This window comes from Halichoerus grypus, chromosome 10, assembly GCF_964656455.1.
Source record: "Halichoerus grypus chromosome 10, mHalGry1.hap1.1, whole genome shotgun sequence".
Classification (NCBI taxonomy): Eukaryota; Metazoa; Chordata; class Mammalia; order Carnivora; family Phocidae; genus Halichoerus; species Halichoerus grypus.
This window is the reverse complement of record NC_135721.1, coordinates 52,181,387-52,201,686: the sequence shown is the minus strand read 5'-3', so window position 1 is coordinate 52,201,686 and position 20,300 is coordinate 52,181,387. Positions and strand designations below refer to the sequence as shown.

The following is a 20,300-nucleotide window of genomic DNA, read 5'->3' as shown; positions in this document are numbered from 1 at the left end:
ACAAAAGACACCTCTGTAGATTCCGAGCAGAACTGCCTCGTTAGGGGAAAGAAAACACCAATTCAATGCAGAATTTTCAAACTATGCTAAACTTATGGAATTACAAAATGCCCAAGAGGTACCTGGTTCTCAAAGGTTTCACAGCTTAGTAGAAGAGACAAAGGGCTGGGGAAACAGAGTTGGTGAAATTAATTTTGGTCGAGATGAGAGAGCCTTAGGAAGCTTCATATAGGTGGTAGCTTTGGATCTGGAACTTGAACATATAGCAGGATTTTGTCAGGTGACCAAGTTAAAACAAGGACATTTCTAGCAAAGGGGTAATGTACAGGAATGCAAAGTGACCCACATCCCTTGTGATGTAAGCATGACAGGGAAAGTAACAGGGAAAGAATCTGACAAGAGTGGATTTTTTTTCATATCAGCAATAGGTTATGGGATTAAAGTTTTCTACAGACAAAAGTAGCAAGCTTATGTATGTGTTTTATCTGTATCTCACTTATTCTTGTAGTAGGAATGAGGAAAAGAGTAAATGAAATTGAGAACTCTTTTGTAGTGAGGAGCTTAGGACCTGATTTGCATGGGATGTGGGAGAGGAAAGCATTGAGAGGGTAAAGAGTAGGTTTCAGAAGGAAAGAGGGCTTGGTGTGGACATGTTGAGTCTGAACACATAGGACATTTGGGTGGAGATGCTGAGTAGGCATTTGGATTTATACAATGGGACCGAGAATAAAGACTTGAGTGGCGTTAGCCCAAGGGTAGTAGTGGATATGAATAATAAATAATATCGAGATAGTATCAAGATACTATCAGGATTTTTTAAATGTCAAGAAGAGGTGGAGTTTAATGACAAAGTTGGCCAGGGTCCAGCCTTAGAGGAATTGCTAACAGGAATGTCTTTGCCAAAGAAGAAACTCCACTAAATAGTGCCGAGAAGTTGCCAGAACAGTCAGAAGAGAACCAGCAAAGAATTGTACCACTGAGGCAAGGCCAGCGAAGAATTGTACCACTGAGGCAAGGAGAGAGAATTTCAGGGGAGGGATGATCCATTGTTTCTCCCCTAATATCATCTCCCCTTCTATTTCTAGTCTTGGTGAGTGACATCACCATAAACCCAGCCACTTAGACCAAAGATCTGGGATCATCTTCTTTCTCATACTGCAAGGCCAGGCAACACCTGCCCCGACGTCTCTCCTGTGATCTTCCCTCATGACCCCATTCTCTGCCTTTTCAGTGCCTTAGCTCAGGCCCTTCCCATTTCTCAACGAGTTCTCTGAAACATTCTCTAAATTGGTCTCCTTACCCACCTTCTTTACCCTTCCCCCCACCTTGTATTCTTGACAATGGCACCAAATTGATCTTTTTAGAACACAAATCTAATCTTGACATCTTCCCCAAAACTCTTTTAGGATAAAATGTGAACTCCTTAGCAAGGTATTCAAGAGCCTTATTGCTCAGGCCACTATGTATTTCCCTAGTTTCATCTCTTACCACACCCCCACAGCCCACACGCTTGTAACTTCCAACAAAACTGTACTATGCCGTTCCCTGAACTAACCCATGCACTTTCTTCCCTATAACTAATGCCCCTCATCAGCACCCCATCTTTACATAGGTGATGCCCTCTTACCCTTTGAGATGATCATTGGTACTTGGCCCCTCCTATCACTAATTGTGGGCTCCCTGTGGTGCAAAAAAATTAAGAACAATCACCTCTCTACATTACATCTTCATTCAAAATCTCTTCCTTGTTCAGATTCTCTCAACCTCATAACAAATCATATTGCTTGATAAGCAGCAGAGCAGTCAATTATCAAGAGATGGAGAATAATAACCCTTAGTGTTTGTGCTCTGGAGTCTCGTTCAGTGGCCTTTTCTGCTTTTCCTCAAACCCTGATGCTCAACCGTATACAGCTCCAATGAATAAATACCTGTAGGAACCACCTGGAATAGGGCTTTCCCAAGATCTTGGTGCCAAAGGATTCTGATCAGAATCATAATCATCCTGCTATCACTTCTCACATACAAGATAATGCAAATACCAAGTTTATGGAAATCACATAGCAAATAAAAGTGAGGCATCCCATAACTGTAACTACACACCAGTCAAAATAATAAAAGGAAATTCAAGATGCCACTGGACAGCCATAATCTAACCACTAATCAATAAATGCATGGCCCAGGACATTACCGGCTTATGCTTCTTGTCCCAGCACAATTATTAATGGCTTCTTATTTTACTCTTGAAAATGTCTGTTTGGATTTTAAATTATATGGTCATCCTGAGTACTAACTGTCATAAAAGACAGTATCAAAGAAACAAAAGGGGAGATGATTGAAGATCAAACTGCAGAAGCCCCTTGTACATTTTACTCCATTAACATGGTCAACCAATTCAGCACTCCTGATTCCCTTCAAGTGCCCCAATTTTAAGCCTTTCCTGGTATCCCCATTCCCAAATTCCCATAACAGTTTGTGGAAATTTTCTAGTACTTCTCACTATCTTAGCTCCTAACACTATAAATTGTAATTGTGCATTTCCTGACCCCTCCGTGGAGAGGCAGTGTTGTCTAGGTGTTAAGAGCACAGGTTTAAACGCCGGAAAGACTACAAACACAGTGTTTAGACTAAAAGTGTGGACTCTAGGGCCAGACCACCTGTGTTCAAATTCCCCAACTCTACCACTTAACTAGCTGTGTGTCCTTGAGCAAGTTACTTAACCTCTTTGTGAACTCGGTTTCCTCATTTGTAAAAAAAAAAAAAAAGAGAGAGAGAGATAACATTATCACATGAGTGGTTGTGCCCAGAACAGAATCCCATGAGCGTGTAGAAAGTGCTCACGAAGTGCTAGCTACTATTACTAAATGGCGATGCGTGTACAGGGCTCAGCACAATGCCTGCTGCTTAGTAAGTACTTAAGAAATATCAAGTGTTGGAATTATTAGTCTTTATAGATGCAAAAGGACCCACTAGCATTCAAAAGTCAGTTTGTGGAAATAATAAATATTATGTGTCGTATTTATGCATATTATAAATACATCCAGCAAGATGAGAACTGAGAAAGGCCATATGCTTGAGCAGAAATAAAGGCATTGGTGACTTTTGGAAGTGCACTGTCAGGGCATCATAAATGATGAAATTAAAGTTTAATGAGCTGAGGATCTTAGTGGGAGATAAAAAAAAAAAAGTTTGTTGGGCGCCTGGGTGGCTCAGTTGGTTAAGCGACTGCCTTCGGCTCAGGTCATGATCCTGGAGTCCCTGGATCCAGTCCCGCATCGGGTTCCCTGCTCGGCAGGGAGCCTGCTTCTCCCTCTGACCCTCCCCCCCTCTCATGTGCTCTCTCTCTCTCATTCTCTCTGTCTCAAATAAATAAATAAAATCTTTAAAAAAAAAAAAAAGTTTGTTTATGACTTCTGAAAAGGAAGCTGAACATACACAGCACCTCCCCCACTATCATCTACAACTGCCCCACCCCCCTAAAAGAGAAAGTCTTAAGGAGGCATCTGGGAGAAACCTGCATCAGGTCCAAAGATGAAGGACATTGACATTGACATGCTGCACACTTCTAAGAAATTCCACTAGAAACAGAACAGATGGACTGAGTTTGAAGGAGGTCAGCCAGGATCTACTTTCCACGCTGTTGCCAAGTTGTAGAAAACACGTAGAGGAAGATTTAGAAAGAGCCCCAATAACAGTCCCCAAATCTGAAAGTGAGTTTGAAGTAAAGAGTGGGACATAAGAGGGATGAGAACCATCTCCTTGGGGCCCTTCTTCTGCATTGTGCAGAAGCAGCTGCACTGGATATTCAGGGGGCAGTAAGCCTGATCGCCAGCATCTTCATGACGATAGTTCTGTCCAGCTTTGCTGAGTCCTCCCCGTAGATGCTGGGCCTCCAGGAAAAAGGCAGAGCTCTGTCTTTGATTCTGTGGATACGGTAGGGATCGGGAAAGATGTCAGGTACAATAAAATAGGAACCTAAAGTAGAGACCAGGCCAAAAAACCCTACAAATGGCAAGCTGGAATGGATGCAACCATGTCCAAAATGCACACACAAACCTTGCAAGGATGATATTCATCTGTGGGAAATGATGAGGATCTATTTCATTCCTTACTCTCCTCTAAGTGATGGAACAATAACATAAGCTTACTTCAGCCGTCGAAACCAACTCGCTTCTCCCAGATTGAGTTCTTAGAGAAGTTTATAAGTGTGAGATGAGAAACAAACAAACAAACAAACAAAACCCACAAAAAACTATTTGGGAAGCAAATACCAGACCCAGTTACACCTTCCCACATTCAAGGATGACAATAGGGCCTATAAAATTTCAGCAACTTAAAGAAGGGATTAAACAAAATTCCCAAGGTGGAAGAAGAACATATATACAGAAAAAATTTTCAAAGCAGAAGAGGTCGGTTTTAGAATCATATATTTTTTCATTTCAATGATGGTAAATAAAATAAGTTTTTGAAATAGATAAAATATGGATGAGAAGACAAGGAACCCAGAACAGTTAACAGAATATGAAATAATAGGGAAAGATGTAAAGTCACCTAAGAAGCAGTAAAGAGCAGAACTGACAATGCAGAAAATGAAATAAATGATGAAGTCTTGTTTGAAAAATTCTCCAAATTTGAATAGGGAAATGACTTAAAGTGATGAGAGAGAAGATGATAAATAGTGAATGATAAAAATAGATATCCAATATACCAGATAATTTCAGTTGCTAAAGAGTAGTCTAGAAGAAACATTCAAAGCGTGAATAGAACTTTCCTGATTTAAGAAAAACCTGAAAATGAAGATTGAATAGGCTTATCAAGTAGCAATCAAAATTAATTAGTTAAGTAAAAGAGGTGAATACTTAGGCATTCCTTGTGATCATTTTATTTTTTTATTATTATTTTGTTAAAGATTTTATTTATTTATTTGACAGAAACAGAGTTAGCGAGAGCAGGAACACAAGCAGCGGGAGTGGGAGAGGGAGAGCAGGCTTCTCGCTGAGCAGGGAGCCCGATGCGGGGCTCGATGCCAGGACCCTGGGATCATGACCTGAGCAGAAGGCAGAAGCTTAACAACTGAGCCACTCAGGCGCCCCCTTGTGATCATTTTTAATTTCAAAGACAAAAGAAGAATTTTATGAATGGAAAAGATACAAGTGACCTACAAAGGCTCTGCAACATTAAATGGTGGAGAATTTTGATGGATAAATTTATGACCTAAACTGTTATATTTAGCAAAGTTGTCACTTACATGTGAAAAAAAATAAAAAAAACATTTTCAAGTAGATATGGATTCTTCTAAAAAGGAGAGTAGGGGTAATTTTCAAGAAATTACCAAAAAAAGTGGATCAAGATTTTTTAAAAATCTTTAAATGTAATAGTTATTAATTAAAGGAAGTGGCAATGACCATTGAAGCCACTGAAGCAAATATATGTCTAATTAGTAAATTAGTAAATTTTCAGATGATAATGCATCAACAAACAAGAGCATCCTGTCATGAGAAAGGAACAAGCTGAAAATAAGAAGCTTTTGGAGGGAAAATATGCTATTTCTGACTATTCAAATCCACTGGAAACAATGTCCACCATACTGAATATTGCGGAAAGTAAATTCAGTTCATCAGAAGACAGTTTAAGAAACTTTTCCCAGAACTCAAGCAGGAAGAATACAGAGACGAAAATGATGAGACAAGAGATAAGTAATATAAACCTAGGAACAGGATATATACACACACACATATACATGATAAAATATATATAATATACAAAAACGATATACAATATATTTACAATAAAAAATCCTAGGGTGGGCGCCTGGGTGGCTCAGTTGGTTAAGCGACTGCTTTCGGCTCAGGTCATGATCCTGGAGTCCCTGGATCGAGTCCCGCATCGGGCTCCCTGCTCGGCAGGGAGTCTGCTTCTCCCTCTGACCCTCCCAACCCTCCCCCCTCTCATGTGCTCTCTCTCTCAGTCTCTCTCTCTCAAATAAATAAATAAAATCTTTAAAAACAAAAATTCTAGGGAAAGAAAAGAGAACATTTAGAGGACTTACCAAATACTCAACCTAATTAATTTTTTTGAAGGATTCACCAAGTACACAACCTTAGATAAATTCTTAAAAATATAAGATTAAATAGAAATGTCTATAGTCTTCCAAAAAAGAAAAAAAATAGGTTTCCTTTCCCCCGCAAAAAAAAAAAAAAAAGACTGAGATTGACATTAGATTTTTTTCTTTTTAGTCTACAATATTAAATTCTCAAAAAAACCTCAATAATTATAGAGTCCTGAGTGAAATGTGATACTTAAATTCCATAACTAGGCTTTCTTAGACATACAAAAGTTCAAAATGCATGCCATCCACATACCCTTACTGAAAAAATCACTTGAAAATATTGACATCGAAATGGAGACTATGTTGGAAATAAAGAACAAGAAAAAGATATGGTATAAAAGAAATAGAAGTAATTGGACCCAGAAAAGTTAATATGAGGCTATACAACAAAACATAAAACTTAAAGAATAGATGTCAAAAGAGAAAGTGAAAACTATAAATTTTTTACAGAGGATAGACAAAAATTACTCATACTACATTCATATAAAAAAAAAATGTAGTCTGCTTTTACCTCCCAAACTCTTTTTCTTCCTTCCAAGTCTACCTACTGGGTAGTAGGAGGCATGGAAATCCCTAAATTTTGAACCATAGTGATAATAAGAGTCCAATAGTGGTGATTTTTTAAAAATTCCTTTAAGTGAGATGCTGGATCTTTCCAATTTTGCCCTCCCCCAGTAGAATCTGGACATTTAAGAGGGACTAATTTCCCTTTGTGAGTAGGTCCTTTGGTTTTGGACCAGTTGGTTTTGTGGCAATTTCTATCACAGAACAGAAAATTTCAGTATTATACTCTTCCAGAAAACAGAAAAAGATGAGAGAGTCTCCCAATTTATTTTAGGAAGCTAGCATGTATCTGATACCAATATCTACTAAAGATGACATGTTCACATGCAAAACTTCTGACCAAATTGAATAAAAACTTTAAATCCCAAATCAAATATCCTTAAAATAAAACTCACAGTGTAGTAAAAGCATAATATACCAACACCAGGTAAAAGTTATCCTAGAAATGCAAGGGTGCTTCAATATTTAGGAAATGTATTAAGATAACCCTCATCTATTCTTGACCGCCAAAGATGAAAACCAAATTATTTTCTCAGCAGAATCTGAAATGACATCTCTCTGAATACTTAAGCATTCAGAGGACAGATGAAGTATGAATAATAATGAGGTTTTAGGAGGGCACGTGATTGATGAGCACTGGGTGTTATATGTAACTGACGAATTATTGAACGTTACATCCGAAACTAATGATGTACTATATATTGGCTAATTGAATTTAAATAAAAAATAAAGTAATTAATGAGGTTGTTTTAATAAATATATTTTGAATCCCATACCCCACAGAGAATAAACTTTCCTTTCAAATACCCATGAAATATTTATTAAGTCACAAAGAATGCCTCCATATACAGCCCAAGGCACAGTTTCTCCAGTCCACATTCTCAGCAATAAATAAGAGGAAATGAATAGTGAAAGTACACTAAAACTTCAGCTACCAGGAAAAAAATATATAGATTTTTATATTATCTTGTAATGAAGAAAACTGAAAGAAAGTCACTGTCTAGGACAGAGGTTGGCAAACTATGGCCTGCAGACTGTTTTTGTAAATAAAATTGTGCTGTCGCATCACCACACTTACTTTATTTATGTCCCATCAATGGCTGCTTTTGTGTCACAAGAGCAGATTTGAGTAGTTGCCATGGGGACCATCTAGCCCCCTCCAGAGCGTAAAATATTTACTGTCTGGCCCTCTATAGAAAGCTTGCTCACCCCTACGCTAAGAAAATATTTGCACCCCGATAGAAAATGGGCAAAGGGTATTGATAGTGCAGGGTCAGCTGCAGGGTCACGGGACCTGTGCAGTTACCCAGGAACCCACGCTTAACAAAGGTCTGGCACTTAGCTTAATGCGCTGCCGTCCCCATCTTGAAATTCTTAATAATTTTTGAAAAAGGGGCGCTCCTTTTCATTTTGCACTGGGTTCTGCAAATGATGTGGTTGGTCCTAATTGATACTCAATGTTTTTAAAAACAGAAAACGAACAATAAATTTGAAAAAAAAAAATCTGTGGCTTATAGTTAAATACATCCACATGGAAATTATAATGAAGATCCATTTTCATCTGTAAAACGTACAGATATTTCAGAAAGAGATAATCCCAAGTGTCAGTGAAGGGTAAGGAAAGGAGCACTTCAGATCTTACTGCTGGGACTTGAATAATCAAGTGGGAAGGGAGTTGCCGCGGCCACGGTGTCCTGTGTGCTCACCGTGTCCCAAGCAGGATGCATGACACCTGAGGAACGTTAGATTGAATCCTTAAAACGATCCTTAGGAGATAGCTACTATTATCCCCATTGCATAAAGGAGGAAGCTGACATGTAAGAAAGCAAAACATCTTGTTCAAATGTCACACTCGTAACTGGAAGAACAGGAGTTTGAACTCACATCAGAGGTTTGAACTCACATGAGCACTCACCAAGTCCGTGCTCATAACTGCTGGTCAGAACAGCCTCAAGAGGAAATTGTTCCACATTTCTGCATAAAGAAATGCTGTTATTACAAATATATGTGTCTTGGGGTAGAAAAACCCCTATTTTCACTCTCCTTAGATATATAGAAAATAATTTAAAACTGCTTTGTTTATCCAAGAAAATCCCTCCTACTAGGTGCAGGTATGGTGAGGAGAGGAGACAATTTTTTTTCCAAACTGGAAATCTTAACCCAGTGCAAGAATTTAAACATTCACTAAATTTAAGTTTGAGGTTTTGTCCCTCCCTGCCCCGCACTTCTCTCACTCACATGGCTTAGTGTGCCTGTGCGGTGTACACATGAAAGGGTCCTCTGGCTTCCTGGGCAGCCACAGTATTGACCAGACCCTTGTCTGGTCATGGTCACCTAGAGGTCATCCACAGATCACATTGGTGGCTTTGGCTGGTAACCTGAGGGTCTCATGTATCCCATCCCATGTTTTAATGTTGGGAAATACCTTTTGGATAGCTAACCAATTTCTGTTTTCTTAACAACTACAGCTTTGTGTTGAATTTGCACCAAACATACCACTAATTGATATCAGATCATATTTTAGGTTTTTCCTGGTGTGTGTGTGCTAGAAAAGACAAATTAGCAGAGGTTAAAGGAGTATATATTTTGCTATAATATCCTTTTGATCTGCTCCACAAGAAAAAATACAGTTTATATCTACATATATAATATATATACACACATTAGATATAGATACATAATATATATTTTATATAGATATATAATATATATATATTACTTGCATATAATTGACCAAAAGTTTCGCGTAGTATTACTTTGTAACAGCATGCAATAGATCCTAACATTTCTGTTCCATTCTGTTTCATTTTGTTTTTAATGTTGGCAACATCCCACCAAAATGATTTCCCAAATCACTAATAGGTTGCATTCTACAGCTTGAAAGTCATTGTTTTTACAGCCATCAGTCAGATTGACTAAAGGGAAAATTCTTCACAAGTCATTAGGGTGGGGCTGGGCATCCTGGGCTGGGGTCTCCGCAACACAGACAAGAGCTCCCAAATTCAAAGTGCAGTGCTCAATGGCTTGGTTTTGGTCTGGACTGGTATCTTAAGAAGTTGGAAGAGAGGCAAGAGTCAAAGTCAAGCTTTTTAAGCAGGAGGGAGTCTTGGCTATGGCCCTGGTCAGTAATAGGTGGATAAGGGCTAAGGCCTGGGCTGGGTTTAGGGCTCCAGCCAATTCAAGTGCAATGTGAGGTTAGGAGGAATGAGAGCAAGGCCAAGAAAGAAGCTGGAGAGGAGAGCAGAGGGAAGAGGCAAATGAACGCTGGGCCTTTGACGGACGAACTAATTGCTTGTCCCACTTTGTGGCGCCTGAGGCTGCGCACCCTTCCAGGATTAGCTGGGGACCTGGGTGGGTCATTTAGGACATCAGTGACTTCAGCTGGGTGGGGCTAAGGAAAAGTGGGACTGACAGTTTTACAATTTCCATCGTTAGAGCAACTCTCTCTTCCAGGATTAAGGACTCGTGGGTGATGGTTCCAAATAAAGCTCTGTTTTCCTTTTTGTCTTATTCTAACCCATGTGCAAAAGAAGGGGGGACAATTTAAACTCAATTTGGCCCACTCGATTCTTTCTGACTCTGGTTGTGCATGTGGCTAATGGAAAGAGCCTGTGTTTTCTAAGGAGCTTAACCACAGGGAGGTTTGGAAACTCACATAAGCACAAAAGAATGTATTTCAGAAAACAAATCAGAATGAGACTCAGAGTTCTTATTTTGCTCCTACTCTTTGCATATTATACCTTTGGAAGTAATTAAGCAGTAATCTGAGGGCGCTGCTAGGTTCTGTGTGAAATCCCTCGCTGGGAACTCACAATGAATGCAAAAGTCACAAAAATTTATTGACTTCTGACTATGTCCCAAACACTGGAGATGTCATAGAAAAACAAAAATAAGAAACTTTGGAGCTGCCCCCAGCAGTTACCTTCTTGTGGAGCTAGTAGTGAGGAATGGTGGCTTTGCCGTCCCATGATCTGGGCAACCCTTCTCAAAGCCAAGTCAGAAGGTGGTGTGAGAAGGCATTGACCCTGATTTTGAGTAGACCCAGGTATATTGAATGGACCTTCAAGCACAGAACTCGTTAGGACTGTGTTCAAGCAGAATTCCTGGAGGCCAGTTGAATTCCAAATTTTGCTGAGACTTATACCTGTGGAACCAAGGCACAAAATCCCAAGAAGGAGCCTGAAGGAGCTAGATCATGGAAATCTTCAGGGTTTAGGATTGCATTTGAGTTTAGATTTAATTGAGTCAAATATCAGGGACCTTTCACATCTGCTGATTTTCTAGAACATGGGCATTTCAGCTCTCCGACTATGGTTTGCCTAGCAACTGTGTCTTAAAAGCAGTTAAGAAAAAAAAATAAATAACAGAGTCCAGTGGAACCTTTCCAAGTCCTACATATATCTGGACTAAGAAGAAGTTTTTATTTCTGCCTTGGAGCTTTGGTAACAACGGCTGAGTAAGCCATTACTGCCTGAAGACATCAGGACTCCGTAACTGGGATTTTAAGATAATTAACTCTTAAACAGGTTGGCATGATAAATGAGATGGTTTATATATTGTAGGGTGGTGAGAAGCTGGAATTGAATCCACTCTCTGCCACTTCCCCATCCAACACCCTACTTTTCCTGGCTGTGACCGGGAATCCACTTAGGTCTTCAGGGTTGAGAGGAAGCCACTGGTCCAAACATGGACACACCACCCTGGGTCGATTATTCTAGGAGTAGCTGCTAGGGCAGATTCCAAACCAGAAAATCAGTTTATAATGCAAAGTGCAGGCGAGACATGCATGTTTTAATAGAAAGTCCAAATTGAGTCAAAGACCCAACATATCTATCCCTGTGGGAGAAGGACAGATGTTTGAGTGAGGTCACAGTGGATAGTTTCTGAGGCCCCATGGATGACGTATTTGGAGTTCAGGGTTAAGAAGTCTAGCTGTGGCCGGCGGGTGGTATTGAGGCAGGGAGGCAGGACTGTGGCACCCGGCAGGTAAGACTTTTGCTCCTACAGATTTGGGTTAAAGAAATATGAGCAGTGGCCCCAACAAGCTCACCTCCATGCTAAAACCATAAACAACTGACGCACAGAAAGGGGCTCTTTCCTTTCCCAAGGTGTAATTTGATCTTGGGGTGGGACAGGGTGTCCATGTGCAGGTTAAGGAGGCTCAGCAATAAGGACTAGAAGGATTCCTATATTCCTCTGCTCCTTTAGTAGGTTAGGCCCCTTGGGATCCCATGGTAATCCAGAGAAGACAAAAACAGTTTGGTTTCCAGAATCTTAGAGGGTTATATTTACCCTCGATGCTTAAGGGAACAGACTATATACATCTCAAGTGTGTCCCCAAAAGAGTATATTTTGGGGGCGCCTGGGTGGCTCAGTGTTGATTAAGGGTCTGCCTTCAGCTCAGGTCATGATTCCAGGGTCCTGGGATCAAGTCCCGCATCGGGCTCCCTGCTCAGCAGGGAGCCTGCTTCTTCCTCTCCCTCTGCCTGCCACTCCCCCTGCTTGTGCACGCTCTCTCTCTCTTTCTGACAAATTAATAAATAAAATCTTTAAAAAGATGGTATATTTTGGTCAAAGCTTATATAATTGTGTGAAGAATGATCATGTATAAATGTGAAACCACAAACCTCAGCCGTCTCAGGGCAATTACTAGCCGAGTTGGGATAGGAGAAACAAACCTGTCAATATCTCCTTACCTCCAGGTTTGTCTTAGGGGAATCATTTTATTTTTTTCTTCAGAAAATGCAGTGCCTGCCGATCAGCAAGAAGGTTTCCAGATAGATCCAGACTTTTCTTAACACCCGGGGTATTTCTTAGCTCTTTCTCTGTACCTAGCATCAACAAATCACATGAATTTCACCAAATTGTGTACATTTCACATGTCAGATAGAAGAATAGTGAAAATGAAGTGTTTTATGACAGTGTAATAGTGTGAATTATTATTGAATGACCCTATTTAAGTAAAGGAATGCAAACTGATTTGTGGCTGTTCAATAAGGCCAATCTTTGAGAACAAAGAAATGTTAACCCGAGGATTTACTCCAGACCTCTGCTCCTTAGGCAGATAGCCAAGAATAGCCCCTCAATTCTGGTTCAAGTCCCTATTTTACCAACACTTTACCTCCTCCCCTGCCAGGACAATTCCCACACTGCAGGACTTCTCTACTAATGAGAAAATCAAACTTGGGATGAAGGAGGTATGGGGATGCCTCTTTAATCATTAAGCATCTGACATTACCCCTCAGATAGTACTTGTGCTGGTCATGTGGACCAAAACACAACATTGCATTTCAGAAGAGGGCACAGATGACCAGTGTTAAAGGAAATCTCCTGATTCCAGCGGATAGGAGTTGTAGAATTCTAGATTGGACTATGGCGCATCAATTATGTGGTGCCTCTTGTGAGGGACTTATGTAGCACTGGGCCCTCACCAGGACCCCCAGGACCAGACCATCTACCCCATGGCTGGAGGAAAGCAGCCAGGACCAGTCTTTGGGATTTGAAGTATACAACTGAATCCTGTCCAGGAGGATGGCTGGGATTCTAATGAAAGAGGACTTCCAAAGGTTAAAACCTCGGGGCTAGTGTATGGAATTTTGGTGAGCTCTTAGGAGACTCCCAGCTGCCATTAGGTTTTATTGTTGATGATTAGGTAGTCCCATTTACCAAGGAGCTGTGCTCTAGAGTCATTGACCCATCTGGGAAGGCTCCTCAGGTTCATGTAGGGTCACAGGAATTGGCTGGAGCTGTCTGAGTACCAAACTCAGAGTGTTTATCCAAACGAGGATGGAAGAGCTGGTGTCCAGCTGACAAAATATCAAGAGGCTTCCTTGAGCAATTGAGACTTCTTCTTTCCATGCTCTTCTTTCCTCCATCGAATAAATGGGTTAATGCTGGAGAGGCAAATATCCTTAAATCCCTCACAGGGGGAACATGAAAAAAAAGTGAATGCAACCCAACATCAGGGGATAGTGACTGAGAGATGTACACGGTGCCCTGAGAGCATGGGGCAGGGGCAGTGAGCCCCATCTATGTTGGTCAAAGGCAAGACGCAGAGACTGTGTTGAGTCTTGAAGAATGAGTAGGAATTTGCCATTTTCCAAGCGGCTGGAATATGTATAAAGGCTGAGAGGCCAGAATAGAAAAGGTCTATTGGAAAAGGTTTAGTTTTTAAGAGGAAGTGTCTCCAACCCCCTCCTCACCCGAATGCCTGGACCCCTTTCCCCATCTGCCCACCTCCTCACACCCCACTCTGCAGGGCTCTATGCTGCTGCCACAGGAAATTGCTTGTTCTTCCTCAAATGATTGTTTAAATATGTATTTCTGTATTTACTAGAAGAGTTCGGCATTTTTCAAATGCTGATCTACTATCCTTTAGGGGATTGCTTGTTCTGATCCTTGGTCTATTTTTCTATTGTTTGCCTTTGTAATATTTACTTGTACCAATTATTTACATATCCTGGACACAAATTTTTTGCCTTTTTTATTTGTTACAGACATCCTCTTTCACTCTTGTCTTTGAACCTGTTTATGGCATCTTTTTTTCATTCAGAATTGTAGATGCTTCAGGTAATCAAAATTATCCTTTTCATTAAAAAAAACTCCTACTTTCTGTACCTAAGCTGAAGAAACCTTCACTAACCTGAGGACATAAAAGTCTCCTTCTATAATTTGCCCAATGGATTTAAAGTTTTGTCTTTCCCATTAGGCTTTAATACATCTAGGGTTATATTTGGTATGAGACAGTGATCTAATTGGCTTTTTTCAATTAGAAATCCATTGTCACAGCATCATTTATTAAAGGGTTAGTTCTCTGTCCTCAGTTTGAATCACCTTTTTCACTGAATTGCAAGACCCCATGTAGATTGAGGTTTGGGTTCTCTATTCTACCTCATTGGCTCCACGGTTATATTATGTACCGTGCACATGGGGTCATTTTATCTGATAAGGCAAGTTTTCCAGCTTTATTATTCTTTTTCACAATTGCCTTGATTACTTTTAGACCTTTAATCTTCATTTCATTTTTTAAAGCCAGCTTTTGAGTTCTATAAAACATACTTTGAGAATTTTTCCTAGAATTAAAGTTATAGATTAAGTTGGAGAAAGTGAGATAGCCTTATGATACGGAGTTGTCACTGTGTGACTGTAACATGTTGTGTCACTTTTGTTCAGGTCAGGCAGACATATCATTTCTGGATGTGGGGCAGAGACGAGTGAATCCTCCTTATAGAGATGGAATACATTCGATCAGAATGCGAATTCTTGGGATATTGTACCATAAAAGGAAGGCACAAAATCTATTGCACAGATTCATTTTAAATGTCTATAAAATAATCTGAAACAAAGAAAAAAATAGCAACAAACAACTCTTTCGAAGTTAAAATTAAGGCAAATGAGTGCATAAAAAATAAAAGTAATCTGAAACCAGTGGAAACTGTACAAAATGTCAGAGTAGAAGGAACAAACTCTTAACCTCAATGACTATTAGAATGACAGGCAGAAATGCAGAGCTCAGCTGACACAGATCCTCAAGTAAAAGGAAAGCTGCATCATAGCTACACAGAAGAATGGGTTCGAATAGAAAAACCTACTATGAAGTCACTGCAACAGCTTGAGTATGGGCACTATGGAAAATACTTAGAAGCTGAATTGAAGCAGTAGTAGATGGTATCAGTAAAACGGAAGTCACTCTTGGGAAATAAAGAAGCCCCCTTCTAAAATTCTATAATTCCATATGTCCTAGAGAAAGTGTCCCTCTTTTTTAGGAAGAAGATTCCTTTTTAATATAATGAAAGTCTGTAAAGTTTTTCTTTTTTTTATTTATTAGTATGACTAGTTACGTTAGATTTTCTTAAATGTTGAACCATCAATACATTCCTGAAATAAACTCCACTGATTAATTAATTATTATTCTTTTAGATTCCTGCTGGATTTGTTTTGCTAATATTTTATTTAGAGATTTTGCATCTATATTTACAAATGAAGTTTTATTCTTTTTGAGGAGGGGGATTTGTTTATGTTTGTGTGTTCAGGCATCTAGTTTATGCTAATTTCATTTAAATAAATTGGAATTGCTTTTCTTCCCTAATCAGTGAATAATTTAAATAGCACAAACATAATGGGTTTTTAAAGATTTGAAACTGACCTCTGAATCTGGGTGGGCCCAGGGATTTTTTTTTTTTTTTTTTAGTGCATTAGTGTGTGGAGTGCAGGTGGAAGGTGGAGTGAAGGGAAGTTCTTTAACAAAAATTAGTCTAAATACCTTTTCAGATAATTTCCAAAGTTATAAAAGAGCCCAGTTAATGGATAAGTTGAATGTGAAATAATGGAACATAAAGAAAAATGATACAAGGTAAAGAAAAATGAACACCTGATTAAGTAACATCTGCTTTTGTTTTCCTAGATCAGGAAGTGTGCTGCACCACTGGAATGAAATCTATTACTTTGTGGAACAGTTGGCTCATAAATTCATCAGGTGAGAAAGAATGTGTACTGCTCTGCCATAGGTAAAACTAGCCTATGTTTGTTATTCTACTAATTACTAGCTACTTCAGGCATGCTTTTTGACAAAGGTAGACTCTCAGATCTTGGACCAGAGACCTGACTTTATTTTCATCTTTGCCACATGTTAGGATAACTTTCAGTTCTGTGTTTTTAGGACAACGCTGATTTGGTTATAAGACCAAAATTTTACCTCTGTCTCTCTTATTGGATTCTATATTCTTCTAGAAGGATCATTAACATTTTTTTCACAGTGGACCACTCTGGGCCAGTTGGCTTATTTTAGTTGGACTCATGTGTAAACAGTGTAGAGTGTAAGGTGACCAACTCATCCCAGTCTGCCCAGAACTTTCCTGGCTACAGCACTGAAAAATCTCACATTCTGAGAGCTCTCCTCAGTCCTGAGCAAACCACCATGTTGGTCAGCTGAGCTAGGTGTCTTATCAGATAGAATTCTCTTAGCATTCTTTACACCACTTTCCAAGGGAGGACAATGCAGTTTTGAACATCATCACTAGAAATATTGCAGAGCCTTGGAGGTCCTACTTTCCAGTAAGTATAGATGCCCACTGGAAAAGGAAAGAAGGTCATTTCACCCTCCTTGGATACAGCCTCCAGGGGATGACAGCTGTGATTGCTTTCATGGATGTGCTTGAAGCCATTTATCAAGGTCTTTGGTAAAATTGTCCTGATCATTGTGAATTCTAAGGCAGCTCCTCTCCTGTGTCATGGCATCTATAGAGTCTTCCAGCCCATGTGAGTAACCATAAACTTCTTCTTTGAATAATGTTTTCTTTATCTCAGAAGACAGGTTGTCCCCTGAGACCAAAGTAATGACAAATGCATTCCCTCCAAATTCAGTTACTGGTCTCTTTCCTGCCTGCCTGATTGGAGGGAAAGGGTTAGGAGATGTCCTCTCTGTGATGCCAAAAACTGGAAGCTGCAAGCAGGAAGCATCTAAACCCAGATGAATGGGAAAAGCAGATGCTGAGAGGAGAGGGGGGAAGGGGAGATAAGAAGCAAATACATGGGTGGTTGTTTTTTTTTTTAAAGATTTTATTTATTTGACAGAGAGAGACACAGCGAGAGAGGGAACACAAGCAGGGGGAGTGGGAGAGGGAGAAGCAGGCTCCCCGCGGAGCAGAGAGCCCGATGTGGGGCTCGATCCCAGGACCCTGGGATCATGACCCGAGCCGAAGGCAGACGCTTAACGACTGAGCCACCCAGGCGCCCCTACATGGGTGGTATTAAAAGCAAAATATTTGAGGGAATTGTAGAAGCTTAGAATTGAAAGCAACAACTTCCCAAGCTATCCTAAGAGGTATTCACTACCCTCAACTTAAATAGCTCTGGTGAGAAACTGCTGTCTTTGGAGGCAAACAGTCCAATAGTTGGACCATTCCAGTTTCCAGAAAAGCCTCTTTGTCATTGAGCCAACATGTCCTTTCCTATACTCTCATCCATTATATCCATTTTATCCTTCAGAGTGCTATAAAACAAATCTGCCTCTAGACACTTGACAGTATCTGTTGTGTCTCTATTTGCTCTTCTGGTCTTCTGTTCTCTCTGAGGACTCTACTGGAAAAGGCTTTGAAGTTAGGCAGATGTGGATTTGAATCCAAGCTCCATTGTGCAACTCTAGCAATTGACTTACCTTGGTTGAACCCTGGTTTGTGTGTGAAAATTAGAAGACAAAACATGTGCAAACCAACTAGCCCAGCACCTGGCTTAGAGTGGCCACTCAGCACTTCTCTTTCCCAGTTCATTCAGCAATTCCAGATGCCTCACTATCTGAGTAGCAAAGACACTGAGAAGTAGGGATTGGGAGGACTTAACCCAATCCTTTCATTTTATTGATGAGGAAACTGAGAACTAGAGAAGTTGACATGGCTTAATGCAGACCACGAGGCACTTTCCTCTGGTTGTCTCTTCTGGCCCTTCTTGGCTATGGATCCCCCCTCAAAGTGTGTCACCAAGACATCACAGTCATGCAAACTGTATTTTGACTGCTGCAGCCCAAGTACCCGTTGTAGCACCTGACACATAGCACATGCTCCCTCAATAGTTTTGAATAAATGGACAGATTTTGAAAAGGAATGAATGATTTTTATTTATTCATTTTAATAAATAGTCTAGGCAGCTGATATTGCAGGGGGGATATTCATTGAATAACAGTGGCTGATGCCAGTACAAATATTATCATTTCCAATTTTAATGGGATCCTGGAAATTTCAAGTTCTTTTATTTGTCTTTATTCTGACCCCCTCCCATTTTCCTAATAATGATGCTGACTCTTCACGATTTCCTTCAAGACCCCAACCCACACCTCTCACCCATCACTTTCAGCAAAGAACTTCACCTCCTATTTCACCAAGAACCCTGGAAATAGCAGAAAAGTGATGTCCTCATGTTCCAGACCTATTCTTAAAGGATGCATGCTTGCCCTTCCCATTGTCTCTGAGATTCAAATATCCCCCCTTTGAAGGTGACCCCTCCATTTTAGTCCATTTATCCCATTGTCTCCAATATCCTCCAGGTCTTTGTTTCTCTCTTGGATTTTTTTCCACCTTTCCTCTGGCTCCATTTCCACATCAATAGACATAAACAAATCTCTCCTGCCCCATGTCTGAAAAAAAAACAAAAACAAAAAAACCCAAAACAGAAAATAATGAATCTCCTAATTATGTCCCTCTATAGATACTATAGATACCTATTTCTTACTGGTATCTCTTACTCACTCAAATATCTTTAAAGATTCAGTGTCTCCATATCCGTACTTTTATCATTCATTCCTTGACTTGCTTCCATCTGGCTTCCATCCCACCTCCCACCTGCTGGCTCTCACCAAAGCCCCTAAGTGATGCCCTAAGAGGACAAAGCAGTCTTGCAGTGCTTATTCTGCTGGATACAGGACCTTCGTTGGATTGAGAATTTTCCCTCCTTGAAATTCTCTCCTCCACTGGCTTCTGGTCTCTCCTTTCACCCCACTGACCAGAGCCAGGTCCTCAAATATTGGTGTTGGTTCTAGCAGTGGCTCACTTCCCTTCTCACTGCTGACTCTGTCTTGGAACAATTCCACTCACATCAGTATGCTGAAAACTTCCAAATTAGGTCTCTTGCCAAGACTCATATACCAAATATACCAATTGCCTCTTGGAACCCCACATTTCTCACATTTCAAATTCATTTTTTCCAGAGCTGAACTCTATACAAAAGAAGCAGGATACTATATGGTGCTTAAGAACCCAACTTCCAGAACCAGAAGCTTCATTTTAAGCCCCAGATCCACTACTCTCCCACTCTGTGACCTTGGGGAAATTACTTTATCCTTCAGGGTCTCAATTTCCTTTCGTGGAAAATAGGAATAATAATAGTACTGATCTCATAAAGTTGTTACAAGTTAAATGAGATAATACATGCAAATCACTTACAATAGTGTCGGCCACATAGTAAGCACTTGATAAGATTGACCATTATTATGTTATTATGATAATTATGATGGTCATTATTATCATTTAGGACATGGTGTTTTGCTGATTAGCAGCAGTGAGGTGGTAACAGGCAGAATGGTGTCATGGACAGAGAGCCCAGGTCTGTTTCAAGATATCAACATCCAATTCGCTAGGTACTGCTTGGGCTCCTACCAAGTATAAAACACCAGGGTAAGCGTTTCCAAAGATGCATCAGACACATGGTAATGAATGTAGACTTCATCCTGGTGACAGTAGGAACCATTGGAGATTTTATAGCAGATGAGTGACGGGTCTAATTTATATTTTGGGAAAATGGTTCTGGAAGCAGTGTGAAGAATGAATTAGAACACAGGATGATGCCCAGCAAGGTCACCAGCTAGGAAACGATTGCAGTGGTCAGATAGTTGAGGGCAAGGTCCTAAGCAAAGAAATGGAAAAGGGGGCATTTGAGAAATGTTGCAGGCAGTGGGAACTATAAGATACGGGGGCCAGATCAGGGAGGGGAGGGTATTGCATTGTGAAGAAACAGGTTCATGCTGTGACAGATGAAGCGGTTGGCCACCCAAAGAGAGCCCAGCAGTCTACTGGTGAATCCACTACACCCTGATAGTCCATCTTTTGTTTTTGTTTTTTTTAATGTTTGTTTTGTTTTTGTT

At 40.2% G+C, this 20,300-nt stretch overlaps 1 protein-coding gene across 2 annotated transcripts in view; it reads left to right on the top strand.

Moving 5' to 3' along the window:
• The window catches only part of ANTXR1 (ANTXR cell adhesion molecule 1), a 223,709-nt gene that overhangs the window by 9,552 nt on the left and 193,857 nt on the right, over positions 1-20,300 (top strand). For both annotated transcript variants that reach the window (XM_078056455.1, XM_078056456.1), the window contains exon 2: positions 16,074-16,145. In XM_078056455.1, coding sequence (XP_077912581.1) covers positions 16,074-16,145 — 72 coding nt within the window. The remainder of the gene's footprint in view (positions 1-16,073; positions 16,146-20,300) is intronic.